Source organism: Giraffa tippelskirchi, chromosome 3 (genome assembly GCF_054371585.1).
Source record: "Giraffa tippelskirchi isolate mGirTip1 chromosome 3, T2T-mGirTip1v1.2.pri, whole genome shotgun sequence".
Classification (NCBI taxonomy): Eukaryota; Metazoa; Chordata; class Mammalia; order Artiodactyla; family Giraffidae; genus Giraffa; species Giraffa tippelskirchi.
In genome coordinates, this window is record NC_137277.1 from 17,826,656 (window position 1) to 17,843,148 (window position 16,493).

At 52.8% G+C, this 16,493-nt stretch overlaps 1 protein-coding gene across 7 annotated transcripts in view; it reads left to right on the plus strand.

Moving 5' to 3' along the window:
* The window catches only part of MAP3K14 (mitogen-activated protein kinase kinase kinase 14), a 42,743-nt gene that overhangs the window by 24,588 nt on the left and 1,662 nt on the right, over positions 1 to 16,493 (plus strand). For 6 of the 7 annotated variants that reach the window (XM_081577056.1, XM_081577055.1, XM_081577058.1 and 3 more), the window contains 12 exons: positions 1,189 to 1,399; positions 1,525 to 2,133; positions 3,277 to 3,414; positions 8,792 to 8,921; positions 9,151 to 9,282; positions 9,744 to 9,848; positions 11,635 to 11,798; positions 12,311 to 12,461; positions 13,880 to 14,254; positions 14,422 to 14,528; positions 14,968 to 15,112; positions 16,088 to 16,188. In XM_081577056.1, coding sequence (XP_081433182.1) covers positions 1,189 to 1,399; positions 1,525 to 2,133; positions 3,277 to 3,414; positions 8,792 to 8,921; positions 9,151 to 9,282; positions 9,744 to 9,848; positions 11,635 to 11,798; positions 12,311 to 12,461; positions 13,880 to 14,254; positions 14,422 to 14,528; positions 14,968 to 15,112; positions 16,088 to 16,188 — 2,368 coding nt within the window. The remainder of the gene's footprint in view (positions 1 to 1,188; positions 1,400 to 1,524; positions 2,134 to 3,276; positions 3,415 to 8,791; positions 8,922 to 9,150; positions 9,283 to 9,743; positions 9,849 to 11,634; positions 11,799 to 12,310; positions 12,462 to 13,879; positions 14,255 to 14,421; positions 14,529 to 14,967; positions 15,113 to 16,087; positions 16,189 to 16,493) is intronic. The other variant, XM_081577060.1, reaches the window with a different exon arrangement.

Consider the following 16,493-nt stretch of genomic DNA (forward strand, 5'->3'; position numbering starts at 1 on the left):
TGCCAGCCTGATGGCTTTTGGCCCAGGGTTGGAGGTTTCTGATGGACTCACTTCTCTCCGCTGCCTGAGAAACTCCCAGGCCCCTAGCAATCCCCAGAACAGGGACGAGTCGGCCTCCTTCGTGGGGGCAGGAGATGAGGCCATGGGAGAGCAGCTGAGGCCGTGGTTGGCTTCACAGCTATTTGGCAGCAGCCCTTTCAGAAGGGCCACCAGGGCCTTGATATCCAGAGGGGCGAGAGCCAAGTTAGAGCCATAGTGATGCTCAGACTCCAGCTCTCAGAGCAGGGCTGGCTCCCCTGGTACCCAGGCACCAGCCCGGGCAGAGTGTCTGTTTATGCCACTCCTCACATTCCTGGGGGAGCCAAGTGGGCCCAGGGCTGGTGGGGGTGGAGGTGACCAACGTCAACTGTCCTTGCTCCAGAGGCCACAGAAACCAACTGAGAGCTGAGAATGCCTGCCATGGGGTCTTCTGGGCCCTCTCCACAGGCAGTCCCCCTAGTCTCTCTCCATCCACATCAAAAGAGCAATGTGCAGCCTCTCACCTTAGTAATAACCACTGTTTCTCAGAGGCTTGCCTTGGGACCAGGCACCGAGGTAGCCTTTTCTTTTTTTTTTTTGGTAATTATTTATTTATTTTTGGCTGTGCTGAGTCTTCGATGCTGCGCAGCCTTTTCTCTAGTTGCGGCAAGCAGGGGGCCACTCTCTAGTTGCAGTGTGCAGGCTTCTCATTGCAGCAGCTTCTCCTGTTGGGAGCACGGACTCGAGGGCGCTAGGGCTTCAGTAGTTGGGGCACGCAGGCTCAGTAGCTGCAGTTCCCGGGCTCCAGAGGGCAGGCTCTGTAGTCGCTCTATAGTTGCACCATAGCATGTGGGATCCTCCCAGATCAGGGATCAAACCCACCTCTCCCGCACAGGCAGGTGGACTTTACACCACTCAGCCACCAGGGAAGCCCTCCAGGTAGCCTTTTTAAATGAGCTGTTTCATTTAAACCCCATCTCCGCCCCGCCTGGCAGAAAAGACTACCTCCTCTTTACCAGTGAGGACCCGGACAGTCCTTGGGGCTCAGGAACTGTCCTGCGTTCCCGCGAGTCCTGACTAAGCTGGGATGTGACCTCAGGTCTCTGTGAGTCCATCGCAGTCACCTGCACCTCCTCACACCCAGACGGCGTGTCTGTGTCTCTCTAACAGCCAGTCCGAGAGTCTTGATCAGATCCCCAACAATGTGGCCCACTCGACCGAGGGCAAAATGGCCCGCGTGTGCTGGAAGGGGAAGCGCCGCAGCAAAGCCCGGAAGAAACGCAAGAAGAAGAGCTCTAAGTCCCCGGCTCAGGCAGGGGTGGCCTTGGCCAAACCCCTCCCCAGGACCCCCGAGCAGGAGAGCTGCACAGTCCCCGTGCAGGTGAGGCCTGCCCCCACCCCAGCCCCCGTGCCGGGCTCACCCCAGGCACCGTCTGGGCTCAGGGCCTGCAGAAGGCCCACGCCTTGGCCGGAGCCCCGCGTCCTAACGCTGTGTTTCTCCTGCAGGAAGATGAGTCTCCACTGGGTCCCCCGTATGTTAGAAATGCCCCGCAGTTCACCAAGCCTCTGAAGGAGCCAGGCCTTGGTCAGCTCTGGTTTAAGAAGCTCGGGGAGGGCCTGCGGCCAGCGCTGCCTCGACCAGAACTCCACAAACTGATCAGCCCCCTGCAGTGTCTGAACCACGTGTGGAAAGTCCACCACCCACAGGACGCCGGCCCCCTGCCACAGCCCTTCCCCTACAGCAGGCTGCCTCACCCCTTCCCATTCCACCCTCTCCAGCCCTGGAAGCCTCACCCGCTAGAGTCCTTCCTCGGCAAACTGGCAAACTGTGTAGACGACCAGCAGCCCTTGCCCGGCCCTCACCTGGGCAGACTGGCCTGTGTAGACAGCCAGAAGCCCCTGCCCAGCCCTCACCTGAAGCCCAGCTGCCCGTCTCGTGGCTCAAGTGACAAGCTGTCCGTGGAGGAGTACCTGGTACATGCTCTGCAAGGCAGCGTGAGCTCCGGCCAGGCCCGCAGCCTGGCCAGCCTGGCCAAGACCTGGTCAGTGGGGGGCTCCAGGCCCCAGGAGCCCAGCCCTGAAACTGAGGACAGCGAGGGGGTCCTACTTATCGAGGCGAGTAGTCCCCAAACACTCAGACACATGCCATCACCACCCCCTCCGCCTCCACTTCCACCTCCACCTCCACCTCCAGGGCTGTCCATCTTCACTTCCCCCTTCCTTCACCTTCCCCCTCTTATTGTTGTTCAGTCACTAAGTCATGTCTGACTCTTTGTGACCACATGACTGCAGCACACCAGGCTTCCCTGTCCTTCACCATCTCCCAGAGTTTGCTCAAACTCATGTTCATTGAGTCAGTGATGCCATCCAACCATCTCATCCTCTGTCGCCCCCTTTTCTTGCCCTCAATCTTTCCCAGCATCAGGGTCTTTTCTAATGAGTCAGTTCTTTGCATCAGGTGGCCAAAGTATTGGAGCTTCAGCATCAGTCCTTCCAATGAATATTCAGGGTTGATTTCCTTTAGTATTGACTGGTTTGATCTCCTTGCTTGTCCAAAAGACTCACAAAAGTCTTCTCCAACACCACAGTTTGAAAGCATCAATTCTTCAGCACTCTGCTTTCTTAATGGTCCAGCTCTCACATCCATACGTGACCACTAGAAAAACCATAGCTTTGATTGTACAGGCCTTTGTCAGCAAAGTGATGTCTCTGCTTTTTAACACGCTGTCTAGGTTTGTCATAGCTTTTTTTCTCCCTCTCTAGTTGACCGGATAACTTTGTAACATTACATGATTTTCCCAAACTTAGATTTCTGGATATTATCCCATCCATCTCTGACATTATCCCTTGTCCTCTGCCCCTCTTCATTGTCCTTCCCTTTCTTTTACCTTTTAGCTGGAGTCATGTTTTTCATGGTCAAGGTCGTTGACAATTTCATTTCTGTCCCACAACCACAAGTCTGGGGAGGAGGTTTTTTCATTGCAGGGATCAGATTGCCTCAGGCAGACCGTGAAGCTCTCCTTTGCCTTCGCCTGATTCCTATCACCCCCTCTCTGGTGGTCCTGTCCCCCCCACCCCACCCCACCCTCTGCTGACCCCAAGCCCTGCCTGAGACCAGCTGGTGTCTTCTGTTGTGAGGGCTCAGCTCAGCCCAGCAGCCTGGCACGGGCCACCAGCTGGCAAGCTTTCCTCACTGTAACCTTCATCCCTCCACTGCCCTGGCCACTGAAACCGGCCTCTCTCTCCTGCCAACCCCAGAAACTCAAGCCGGTGGATTATGAGTACCGAGAGGAGGTCCACTGGGCCACGCGCCAGCCCTGCCTGGGCAGAGGCTCCTTTGGAGAGGTCCACAGGATGGAGGACAAGCAGACTGGCTTCCAGTGTGCCGTCAAAAAGGTATGCCGGGCTCCGAGGCTGAGGAGAGCAGGGGGCCGGAGGCCTGTCGCCTTCCCTCTGCCTTCTTTCAGGGTTAATCACAGGATGGCCTGGGTCTGACTCTCTTTAACGGAGCCTGGCTATCCTGGCTGCCCTGGGTCAGCTGGAGCTGGAAGGGGACCGTCCTGGTCACATGTCCCTGCCTGGGAGCTGGACTTGGTGCGTGTGTATGTGAGAGGGAGCGTGAGGCTGTGTGTGCAGCCTGGGCCCCTCCTGACACCAGGCCCCTTGGGCAAGTCAAAACCTGGAAGATGATTGGATTATCACGAAATTCATACTGAGCTGAAACTCGTAAACTTCACAGCGGGATAGCAAGGTTAATAGCGAGAGCACAGTCTCCTCCTGACAGGAGCCTCCCTAAGAGAAGCCCCCCGACAGGAGCCCTTTGGGAGCCAGATCTGACTCTGCCTCCTGTTGACTGAATGTAATCAGTCTTGGGAGATGGACAATATGAGGCAATGAGACTTAGTGAGAGCCCCAGGTTTATCCAACTGCAGAGTTTGGCTTTGACCCTCTCCTCAGGAAGGGGCAGGAGAGGAAGACTGGTGCTTCTAGGATTTTAATTAGAGGCAGAGGCCTGAGTCACATCTCCTTCTCCCTCATCTCTGTAATGTTAGAACTGGAGACCAGAGAGGGTCTGCACCTTGCCCACAGCCCCACAATCAGGCCTAGAACCAAAGCCTCCTTCTGTCAAATCACACTGTCCAGGCCCAACAGACCTTGAGGGTGTCAGCCCTCCTCTCCTTCAGATATCCTTTCTCCTACCCCGACTCTTCCCCTCACCTTGATTGGAAGCCACCTTGCCCTTGACCTTAAATTCAGCTAAGAATAAGGGCTAGCCCCAAAGACTTCCTAAGGTGGAAAGCAGAAACATTTTCACGGGCCATTTCCGTGGCCCATGGGCAGCGTGAAATAGCTAATTCAAAGATTGACCTTGTTTTCAGATGGCCTTTGTCCAGGACACTCTGATTCCCCAAAGGAAAGGGACCAAATAGCCAGAACAGGCAAGTCCAGCCTGCTCAGGCCCCACGCAGAGTGGACACTGCTGCGCCACTGTCTTGGGTGCCTGTGACTTTAAGGGGTGAGGGGATTGTGAACAGGGCTGGCTTCCATGGCTGGTGCGCGACCAGGTGTCTCTAAGCTGGAGAGTCTGGGCCTCGGGGCAACGGGCTGAGAGAGGGGACTATCCATAGGTATTACCCCAAACTTCAGACACACTCTGTCAAATAAGCCAGCTCCACCCCTGCCCACCCCACCACTGACCAAAGCACGTGCTTAGTTCTTGCCAGCATGGGTCATCATCTCCCGCTGGGATGCCGGGGCCACGTGCCTGACCTCCTCAGCTGTAGTCCCCTCCCCAGGCCACCAGAGAAGGCTCAGCTGTCCCTCCTGAGAGGCGGGTGGGAGGAGGGCAAGAGAGTGTGAAGTATCCTGGAGATGAATGCCCGTGCTGGGGAGCTTAGTCACCAGGCTCCTCAGCTGTTGCGCTGCTGAGGTTCTCAGAGTCCCAGGCAACAAGGTAAACAACCCTAATATAGTAGAAGAGACAGGGACTCCACTCCTCACCTCCCCAGGGCAGCCAGACAAGCTCCAAGCACAACGCGTGGACTTGCCAGGCCCAGACCTGCTGCTGAAGCCCCCCAGAGCCGGCCCCTCAGACCTCTGCCTCCCCTCATCCAGCACCTCAGCAGGGTTGGCTTTGGGTGGCCCACACAGGTGCCTTTGGTCAGGCAGACCACCCCTCCTTTCTCTCCAGGGGAGGGGAGTAAGGAAGGCAGTGGTATCCTTTAGCATTTTCAGCTGAAAGATCTGAGAAACAGATCCCTGCCAGGAGGGTAGGGGTGGAGGTTGAGGGCCAAGGATCAGAGGTCAAAGTGCACACGGGGTCAGAGCAAGTGTGTACACCCTCTGATGCTCCCCAGGGAGGATCCTGGATGTGGAGCATCACATGATGATGTCAGTACCCCGCTGGCCCCAGGTTAGATGCTAATTGGTTGCACACCCAGGCTTTAATGTCGGGTTTTGGGTTTTTTTTAAAGATTTTGTTTGATCTTACTTTTACTTTCAAATTAATAGAGACTCATTATAAAAGAATGGTACCCCAAAAAGCAAAAGTCTCTCTGTCCCCCAGTCCTCTTCTGAGGTAACCACCCTTTGATATGCATATATAAACATGTAGTTATATCTTTTATTAAAATTAGGTTGTGCTCATTTGTTCTGTACCATGTTTTTTCATGTTGTAACAATGGATCATGGACAGATTTCCTCACTGGTAGTATATACCTGTCTAGTGCTTTTTAACAGTCAGTGTAGAAGTTCTAATCCTAGTCAGTTCATTCATAAGATTCATGAACTCCTGGAATTGTATTCCACGTGTGGTATGGGTGGACCCATACACATTTTTTATTTACCAGATTTTCACAGGGGTCTGTGGCCCAGAGGGTTAAAAACTGTTCATTTGAGAACGTCTGGCTGAAGCATGGAGTTCTAGGAGCCTCCTTTCGCTCTGCCCTGATATGGGTTAGAGTGGCCTTGGCCAAGTCCAGCCAGCTGTTGTTACCAAGCCCCTGCTCTGTGCCAGATGCTAGACCCGGGCTGGAGACAGAGGTATGGAATCCACACGCCTGACCTGAAGGAGCTCGGATTGTAATGGGGTGGACACTTACATGGTGGAAAGATGGTAGAAGCAGCCATCAGCCGGGCATGTGGGTGAAGTCAGCCAGGACAAGTGTTGAGGAAATCAGCACAAGGACCAAGGGGAGACTGTCTCCATGGTGATGAGGAAATAAAGGACAAAACTATATGCTTCTCACATATTATTGTTCCTGCAATCTTTAAAAGAACTTAGAGAATTGCTTTTATTCCCTTATTTTTACTGATGAAATAAAATGAATATGAATACTAAAGAAAACAAGAGGGAGCATTCCAAGAAGGAAAGAGAGACCCCTGGTATAAAGCATGCGGGCAGTTAAGCAGAGGGAAATGTCCTGTGGATTTGGCGGTTAGGTGATTGCTGGCCATGCTTCCACCTAGGCATGCATGCTCTTGCACTTCAGTAAAAAAATGCCCAGGATGTAAAAGCTAATACCCCTGGAAAGGCCTTGAGCAAGGTAGGGGAGCTGGCAGCTCTGGAGTAAGGCTTACCTCCCCAAGATCCCAGCTCTGCTCCTTTATATCCAGTGACCTTGAGCAAGTCACCGGTCTGATCTTCAGCTTCTTTGTCTGTAAAATGAGATGATATCACCTCCTAGGCTATTGTAAGATGCAAACGGTGAATAAAGTTCTGAGCACAATCCCCAGAATCTGTTAAGTGGGCATTAAATATTAGTTCTCATTAACATCCTCATCAGAGTCCAGCCCTCACTGTACAGATGAGGACACTGAAGTCCAGAGAGGAGAGGTGGCCAGATGGGCAGCTGGCCTGGATTAGAAGGGCATCCTTTCTCCCTCAAGAGCATCCTTTCAGCCTGCTCTCCCTGGGGCTGGCCCAGACTTCTAACACACCTTGTGTCTTGAAGTGTCCCTTCCAACTCCCTTTGATCAGAGTGGTTAGGAAGGGTTTTAATATCACTGGGGTACTGAAAGACTTACAAATTTCTTCAGAATTAAAGCCTAAGCTTCCAGACTTCCTTGGTTCACAGCCCTTCGTGTCATTTTTTCAAGGTGCCCCAGACTAAAGCAAGTTTCATCTGTTAAATAATTGGGTCGAGTAATAAGTCTTTATCCTAACAATCTAGTAACCATTTGCATAACAACACACATAAACTGAAAAATAAATTTCCTTAAACAACCATATTTACTAACAGAATGTATATCCTGTTGGGCACGCACAGCTTCTCCACCTTTGAAATCACTGGACACCATCCCCTTCACGTCCTGCTCCACTCTCTCCCCCTAAGAACCTTTTTGTCACAGCAGCCTCCAAAAACCTACCTTCATAAAGACCATCCTCAAAAGAATGCAGTGCAGCCATTGAAACTGAACTGTCTCAAGCTAGTAGTCTAGGTGGTGTCCCCAGATGTCACCATCACTGTTCTCCTTGTGAATTCTCTGTGGTGCACGCTTCACCTCACAGTTTGGGAGCAGTAGGGTGAAAGACATTTGCTAATACAAGTCCTGTCGACAAATTAGTTCCAATTCAGGTTCAGAGCTGGAAACACTGACAGAGAGTCAAAGTTCGTGCAAGATGATCAACCAGATATTCTGCAAGTAATCAGAAGAGACATTTTCCACTGATAGGCAAAAGTCCAAAAGCCGCACAAGTCAGCAGGTCTCGGAAGACAGCCAGACCCTGACCGACTGCTTCCTGGCTAGTGTTGTTACCACTCACGCCCCCTGGTGGCTCTTCTCGAGGCTAACAGCCAAGCCAACTGCAGCCGGAAGGAAAAAAAAGTCTCTATTATAGGAAGTATAAGCATTTATTCAGCGGCTCTCATTTGAGCTAGAGGGAGGAGGCAGGAGCTGCCATTCCCTGAGCACCCACTGAGGCCTAGTGCTGGTTACCACCCCTCCAAACCCCTACCCTACACAGGAGCAGAGGCCACTGCCCCCACCATTCACATATGGAGATACATAGCTTCAAGGAAGTGATCCATCTTTGGAAACGGCCGAGCCAGGGTCTCAGCCCAGGATGCTTGTATCCAAGGCCTATTTCTTCCCTCCATGTCACGCTGGTCCCTGCAGAGGAGTGGGTGGTCCTCAGCCTGCCAGCCCACTGCAGGCGGGGCCTGGGCTAAGCCCCTCCCCGTAGGAGAATCCTCTCCTATGCCCAGATCCTGGGGAAACAGCTGCAAACAGAATAAACAAGCACTGTCGCATCTACATGGACATTTTAGCCCTCAGGGGGAAAGGCAAACAATTATTACCAAATAGTAAGTGCTGAGAAGGATGCTGAGGATCCAGAGGCACTGACAGAGCCAGAATCTTGGCTGTACTGACTCTGGCTACAGAAGCACCTTAAAACATGGATGTTGATAAACAAAAGGTCCCATAACCTAGAAACTGTCCAGACATTTGAGCTGGGGAAAAGAAAGTTCTGTGTTCAGCAGATCTGAGGGTGAGCAGCATGCCAGGGGCCTGGATAAGGATTGTCGTTTTTGTGTAACTGTTTCCATAAACATCAGCACTGCAGAACTTTAGTCAAGTCCTAGGCATTGACCCTGACCGCCCCAGGGTTCACACTTTAGTTTAGGCCCCTTCAGGGCCCTGCCTGGTCTCGGAATCATCACCAGGCCCATCTGTGGTCTCCATACAGGGAGCGCCAAGGGTCCAGATAGGAACCCAGGGAACCAGCCCTGGTCCCTCAACCTGACTCCCACCCACCTCTGGGCCCTTCCAGGTGCGAGTCGAAGTATTTCGGGCCGAGGAGTTGATGGCATGTGCGGGATTGACCTCCCCTAGAATTGTCCCTTTGTATGGAGCTGTGAAGGAAGGGCCTTGGGTCAACATCTTCATGGAACTTCTGGAAGGTAAGGAGCCAGGGGCTACTCCTTCTCCCTCCAAAGTCAGAGCCAAGGGTTTCTCCAAGTCTTGCCCAGGTTAACCTTGGTCCCCAGTCAATCCATTTTTAAACTCTTGACCTCATGACATCAGCAAGAAAGGCCTGCTTTCTACCACCTGCTGTTCGAAGTCTCTTGCCCTTGGCTGGCTTGGAGGCCCAGAAAAGCCCCATGTAAAGACCGGCCATTGATCTCCTAGGTGGTTCGCTAGGCCAGCTCATAAAGCAGAAAGGCTGTCTGCCAGAGGACCGGGCCCTTTACTACCTGGGCCAGGCGCTGGAAGGGCTGGAATACCTCCATACCCGCAGGATTCTACATGGAGATGTGAAAGGTAAGGCTCAGGGCACCCGTGGCCCTGGTCCCTATTGGGCTGTTTCCTCACCCCATCATGCCTGCTTCCTCCCAGATCTTCTGTGCCTCCGTCAAGGTGGGTGGGCTGAGCCAGCAGGAAGGGAAAGTGTGTTCTCCCAGCCCTCAGCCTGGCACTGTGATTTCCAGTGGGTGATGCCCACAGAGAACAGCTAATCAAGCTCCTACTTACTGGTGACCACGGGGAGGGGAGGGCAGCAAGGCTGAGTGGCCATATCCCCTCACCCTCTGAGGGCCTGCCTGCTGCCTGCCTCCAGCCTGAACTGATCCCCTCCTCCCCCCTCCCTCCATGACTAATGAAACTAATCAGAAGCTGCAGCTGCCACGTAGGGTCAGCCAGAAAACTGCCCCGCCGGAGGTTCAAATTGGGCTGGGGCCCTCAGTGACTCACCTGTTCCTCTTTTTCCCGGGGTGGCCTGGCAGCCGACAACGTGCTCCTATCCAGTGATGGGAGCCGCGCAGCCCTCTGTGACTTTGGCCACGCTGTGTGCCTTCAACCCGACGGCCTGGGGAAGTCTTTGCTCACAGGTATGCCCTGCCCTCCACCCCTTGCCCCGAAGATAACAGCCGGGCAGCCTTCAGTAAGCATTAGCCCTGCGCCTTCTCCTGTACCTTCCTTAATGACAGTCAGAGATGTGAGCACTTTATGTTCATGAAGATACTTCAGCCCCACAACCACCCTAGGTTATGAGGCTTTTGTTGTTAAGCTTAAATGCAATCATGCATGTCAGGTGCTTGTTTTCTGATGTTCTTGTTACACGGAGGAGGGAACAAAAGAGGTTGGGTGCCGCACCCAAGGTCCAAGGTCTGCTGTCTCCGAAGCCCCAGGGCTCCAGCACTCTTGTCCAGCCTTTACGGGGGAGCTGTGCTCCCAGCCTGTGACCCCAGCCCTCCCTCGCCTCTGAGAGCACGGTTTCGCAAAGCAAAATGAGAAGGCTGGCCAAGGGGCCTATGCTCTGTAGCTGGAAAAATGCCTGTTTTTAACTTATATTTTTCTGATTATTAAAATCATTCGTGACCACAGTAAAATATTGGATAACTACAGTGTTAAGTGGTTTGGAAGGGGAGGAAAAGTTCATACCATTCCTCTTGCCCAGAGAGATAATCATGAATATTTTAGATAATTCCCTCCAGGTCTTTCCTTATTCATAATTTTTTTTGTACTTTTCTGTGTATAGTTAAGGTCGTCATAACACACTTTTGTGCCCTGCTTTTTTATTTATAGCATTAGCATAAAATTATTTCATTTTGACCAAAGGAAAAGCAATCTTTTAGAAGTGATTCTTTGTTGTCAAAGGACTCTTGATAATTCTGAAGATGTAATTTCAACAGATACCTGCTTTCCACTTTGAAATAACTGTAGTGTTATTATTATATTATAAAATATCTTTTATATCTTATATATATTATATAAGATATAATATATTAATATTATATATTAACATTAATGTAATATATAACACATTAATATTTATACAATTATAATAATGCATTAATATATAATATAATATTACATTATATAATATATTATATAATATATTATTATATAATATATACATATATATCTTATTATAAAAATATATTTTCTAATATTTTAACAGAAAGTAGAGCTAAACAAAAATAAGAAACACAAACCACCAGAAAAAAATACTATTCATATCTGGCATCAGTCTTTCTAGTCTTTTATGCATATAAGTTTTTTCCTTTTTTTTTTAAGTTACTAAAATTTCAGGAACATCATACTTTTAATCCCTCCCCCCTTTTAGAAAGCATTTTGAGAGTTTGATCCAAAGGGCAGAGCCAACGGGTTTTTTAATTTATTTGTTTATTTATTTTTGGCTCTGCCGGGTCTTTGTCACTGCATAGACTTTCTCTATTTGCGATGAGCAGGGGCCACTCTTCTTATCTGTGTGCGGGCTTCCCATTGTGGTGACATCTCTTGTTGTGGAGCACAGGCTCTAAAGGGCAGGCTTCTATAATTGTGGTGCACAAGCTTAGTTGTTCCACGGTATAGGGAATCTTCCTGGACTGGGGATCGAACCGTGTCCCCTGCACTGGTAGGCAGACTCTCAACCACTGGACCACCACAGACGTCCAGAGCCTGTGCTTTAGATGGTATATTCTTTGTTCCCATCCCCAGCACAATCCCAGCCTTGGCTTATCCCCAGCAAGTTGGATCTGGAGGCTTTATCTGTACTTACAGTACTTTGAGACAGAGTCAAGGTATATCAGGAACTGACTGGGGTGGTCATAGCCGAGGCTTCCGCCCATCAGAGCTCACAGTTGCCTTTTCTGTCTCACCTCACCTCCACAGGGGACTACATCCCCGGTACAGAGACCCACATGGCGCCAGAGGTGGTGATGGGCAAGCCCTGCGATGCCAAGGTGGACGTCTGGAGCAGCTGTTGTATGATGCTGCACATGCTCAACGGCTGCCACCCCTGGACCCAGTACTTCCGAGGACCGCTCTGCCTCAAGGTCTGTGAGAGCAGCTGGGGCGGCCAGCAGGGCCACGGGGTGGCGCCTTGGTGCCAGGCTTGGTGGTCCCTCCTGTGTTGGCCGCTCTTCAGTGGCAGGCAGGAGCAAGCAAGGGCCTCATGAGAAATGTGGGATCCTGACTTAAATACTTGGCTACCAAATTTGAGGGTCTGAGTGCAGATCCTGGGTGAAGGGTCTTCTTGAGTTCATGGTTCAGGGCTCTCTTGTGTCCACACCCCAGACCACCCCCGCCTGTCCTTCCAAGGGTCCTGGGGGTTGTGGGTGCCTGGGAGTTATGGGCGCCTTGCCTCCTGCTCTGTTCTCTCCTACCTAACCCCCTTTTCCCGTCTTCTTGGAAAAGTCCCAGCCCTTGCTCTAGACCAGGCCACTCTAGTCTTTGTGACTGACCCCAGCACAGCAGGACAGGGGAGAGTGGGGAGGAGCAAGAAAAGGAAGTGAGGGGCAGGAAGTGATGGGGAAGCAGGTCTCATATGTTGCCTTTTGACCCCCAGATTGCCAGTGAGCCTCCACCTGTAAGGGAGATCCCGCCCTCCTGTGCCCCACTCACGGCCCAGGCCATCCAGGAGGGGCTCAGGAAAGAGCCTGTCCACCGAGCATCTGCAGTAGAGCTGGGAGGGAAGGTCAGCCTGGCGCTGCAGCATGGTAAGAGCCCCGCGCTGGCTGCAGGGAGTGAGAGAGGCGGTGGGGTCGTGTGGTGGTCAAGAACAAGATATGCAACCTCTCAGAACCTTGGCTTCCCCATCTAGAGCATGAACATGACACCAACCTCAGGCCTGTTAGGAAGACTGAGGTCACGTGAGTCCAAGTGCTTAGTACTGTACCTTGATGCAGAGGCCATGCTCAGGAGATGGGGAAAAGAGGTCACAACATATAAAGGGGGCTTGAACTCATTAGTATCAGAGAAGGTGAAATAAAGCCAGGTATCACTTTCTAGCCATTTGTGTGGGAGAAAGTCAGGAAGCTGGTGGTGCCAACTGTTGGTGGGGATGTGGGACAGTGCCGCGTAGGCCCTGCTGGAGGGCACCTGGCAGCACTCAGATGTCTGCAGACCTGGGGCCCTGCACCCTACTCCAGGGCGCATCATCAAAGAAACTCTGCCCAGATCCATGCGGGACACACCTGGGGGCATACACTGCACTGTCATTGGTGGGAGGGGAGATGGGCGCAATTGGGTGTCCCTCCTTGGGAACACGAAGAGGCCAAAGGTGGGAGTGGGATGGGGTGGGCTGGGGTGAGGGATGCTCCACGCAGCACCCACAGCAGTAAAAGCACCTTAGTGTTCACAGGGCAACCTGGCTGGGTCTTAAAACTATAGCACCCAGTGAAGTGGGGACCAACAGAGCAAGGCCTGGAATGCAGTGCCTTTTGTGTAATTAAAAATCGATAAATAAAAACAACACACACCTAGCAAGAATTCAGTGAAACCTAAAGTGACAGATTGTACTTTTGATGTTTACTGAAGATAGAACATCAGTGGGGTGCAAGAGAGGGAAGTGGCAGGGCTTGAAAGGCAGTGGTGAGGAGAATGAATAGGTAATGAGTAAAACAGAGAGACTTTGCATAGCCCCCACCCCAAACGTACATAGTAGTTATAATGGCCCCTCCATTTATAATGGCTGAACTGCCCCTCCACTCCAGAGAAATAGTGCCCCCTCAGGAAGCACTGACTGTCAGGAAGGGAAGGGTAAGATACAGAGGGTCAGCGTGGCCTATTCTCCTGGAAGCTATCAGTGGGCATTACCGCAGAGCTATTTTTAAATCTTCCCTTTATAATATTATTAATATTAACAAAGTCCTTCTCTGGAGCCAATTCTATAATTTTTAAATTTGCAACTGTTACCTGGAAGGAAAATGGAATAAAAGAAATACTGTTCTATTTTCGTGAGAGGACCCACCTTAAGGAAGAAGCCTCCTGTGAAGACCACGCAGCGCCCTCTGAAATCATGTCCTGGCTGGACGTGGGGCCACCCTCCCTGCCCACTTCTGGCGCTGCTCTGCTCAGAAAAGGCCCCCCGGCCTGGCCCATTCCCTCCTCACCACATGTGCTCTCTGTTTTGTAGTGGGAGGTCTGAGGAGTCCCTGGAGGGGAGAGTACAAAGAACCAAGACATCCGCCACCACTCCAAGCCCACCCACCGCCAAGCCAAGGCCACCCTCACCAGATCCTGCGTGCCCCGCCAGGGGACCTCTCACCAGGGGCCCCTGGGCTGCAGCCAGCTAAGGATGCAGCAGGTGGGGGCCCTAAGCTCCAGCCTCCTCCACCCCCAGACCCCCCAGAGCAGAGCAAGTCTCCCAGCCTGCTCTGGGGCAAGGAGGAGTCTGGGACATGGGACCCACTGCCCCTGTCCTCCCTGGATCCGGCCCCCGCCAGGAACCCCAGCTCACCCGAGCGAAAGGCAACCTTTCCTGAGCAGGAGCTGCAGCAGCTGGAGATAGGTATGGGCAGCTGCGGCCTCCAGGGCCTTGGACACGGGCCTGGGCGCTGCCCCAAGGCCTCGGCTCTGTCCTCTCCATAGCCAGTCCCCACCCTGGGCTCAGCAGTCCGTGCAGCGAGCCCGGACCCCTCCCAGTCCTTCACAGCCGTCTTCTGCCTCTCTCTGCAGAGTTATTTCTGAACAGCCTGTCCCAGCCATTCTCCCTGGAGGAGCAGGAGCAGATCCTCTCGTGCCTCAGCGTTGACAGCCTCTCCCTGTCAGACGACAGTGAGAAGGTGAGTGGCCATGGACCAGGAGCATGGCCACAGGGCTGGCGGCTTTGTGTCTACCCCGTGGAGGTGTTGTGTGCAGGTAGCGGGTAAAGGGCAGGTGATAGGGTCGCCCCTTCCTTATGGGAGGGGTCCTCATTGGGGCTGGGGGGTCCTGGTTTCTCAGAATGAGAAAGTCCATCTCCAGCACACCTGGGAATGCAGGACTGATTTGGGGACTAAGATAGTGAGGGGAAAGGCTGGGCTTTAGTCCCCATAGAGAATAATCGTCACCCTCCTCCAGCCCCCGGGCCCCTCAAGAATTCAGCCCCGTGCTGAGTCCCAACAGGGACCAGTAGAGCCACGCTCCAGCCCAAGCCAGGGGCACTTTCTCGCCAAAGCAGACCAAGGCCAGAGAAGGTGCCCTAAGCCCAGGGACCTGAGTCTGTGCCCACTCTCGTTTCAGAACCCGTCCAAGGCTTCTCAGAGCTCACGGGACACACTGAGTTCCGGCGTGCACTCATGGAGCAGCCAGGCAGAGGCCCGCAGCTCCAGCTGGAACATGGTGCTGGCCCGGGGGCGGCCCACTGACACGCCGAGCTATTTCAACGGTACAGTCCCCTGATCCGCCTGGGACTGGGGAGTCTGCGGGTAGGGCACAGTGGGGAAGGGAGAGGAGGAAGGTACCTTGCACCCAGAATTTGAGGTGCCTGGCCACTGAGTCAGTTTAGAGTAAACTAAAGTCAGAACCTTTCCTTATGGGGCAATGAAGGACCATGGCCCCTCATGGGCAGCTGATGGAGTCCCAGAAGCCTCTAGCTGGGGGTAGAGAGCAGTCTCTCCTGGCCTGGAGTCAACACCTGAACTTCTGAAGGGAAAGGGAAGAACAGGAACCCATGAGCATTTTAATCAAGAACTCAGCAATAGGGACTTGCCCAGTGGTCCAGTGGTTAAGACTGCCTTCCAGGCAAGGAGTGAAGGTTCAATCCCTGGTCAGGAAACTGAGATCCCATATGCCATGGGGTGTGGCCAAAAAATAGAAGAAAAAAAGAGAGCTTAGCAATAGGTTTCCTGAGATCCTCCTCTGGGATTTGAAGTCAGAAGATGAGAAAGACAACACATGTGGAACTTCTTTGTCTTTAAGTGTGGTTGCAGAGGTCATGCTGTGATTTTGATAGAACGAGGCTTTAATCAGCTCACCGTTCCCTGGCCTTTCCAGGGCCAGTGTGACTCGTGGCATCAAGCCCCATGCCTGGCCAGAGGCTGTCCCACCTCAGGGAACATTACCATCTAAGTTGTCCACAATCCAACTTAAGAATCTTTGTTTCCAGTTCCTTTCTGCTTTTTGTGTATAAGGTGGAATCCTGCTTCCATACAGGAGCCGACCTTAGCCCTTGGCACTGGGCAGGCCAGATTCCCAGTACTGACAGAACACGGCCATGCAGAGCTAGCAGGGGTGTACCGTGACAGCCACCCCCTCCTAAAGCCATCTCTGCGGCTGCTTCAGCCACCCTGCTTCCCCCTCCCTAGGGTGCCTCAGGGAGCTCGCAGCCACTCTCCTGACGGTCACCTTGCCTGGCTTCTAGGTGTGAAAGTCCAAATACAGTCTCTCAACGGCGAACACCTGCACATCCGGGAGTTCCACCGGGTCAAGGTGGGAGACATCGCCACGGGCATCAGCAGCCAGGTGAGGGCAGGTGCCTGCTGCGGGGCAGGCTCCCAGAGTCCCGTGTGCCTAGCTCAGGCCTCCAGGAAGGAAGCCTTTGAATGAGTAGAAATGGCACTGGAGGGAATGGTTGGCCCTGTGATGTAACCCCCTCCCAGGGTCCCAGGGCAAGACTGGCAGTGGTGACTGAAGGGTCCTCAGGATCCCCACCTGGGCTGGGTGAGATTCTCCAAGTCTTCCAGAACGAAAGGCAGATAATGCTCCAAGGCTGCCTGTGGCGTTGGAGGGAAGTGTCTCCCAGCACGACAGGAAGCCATCAGCTCTGC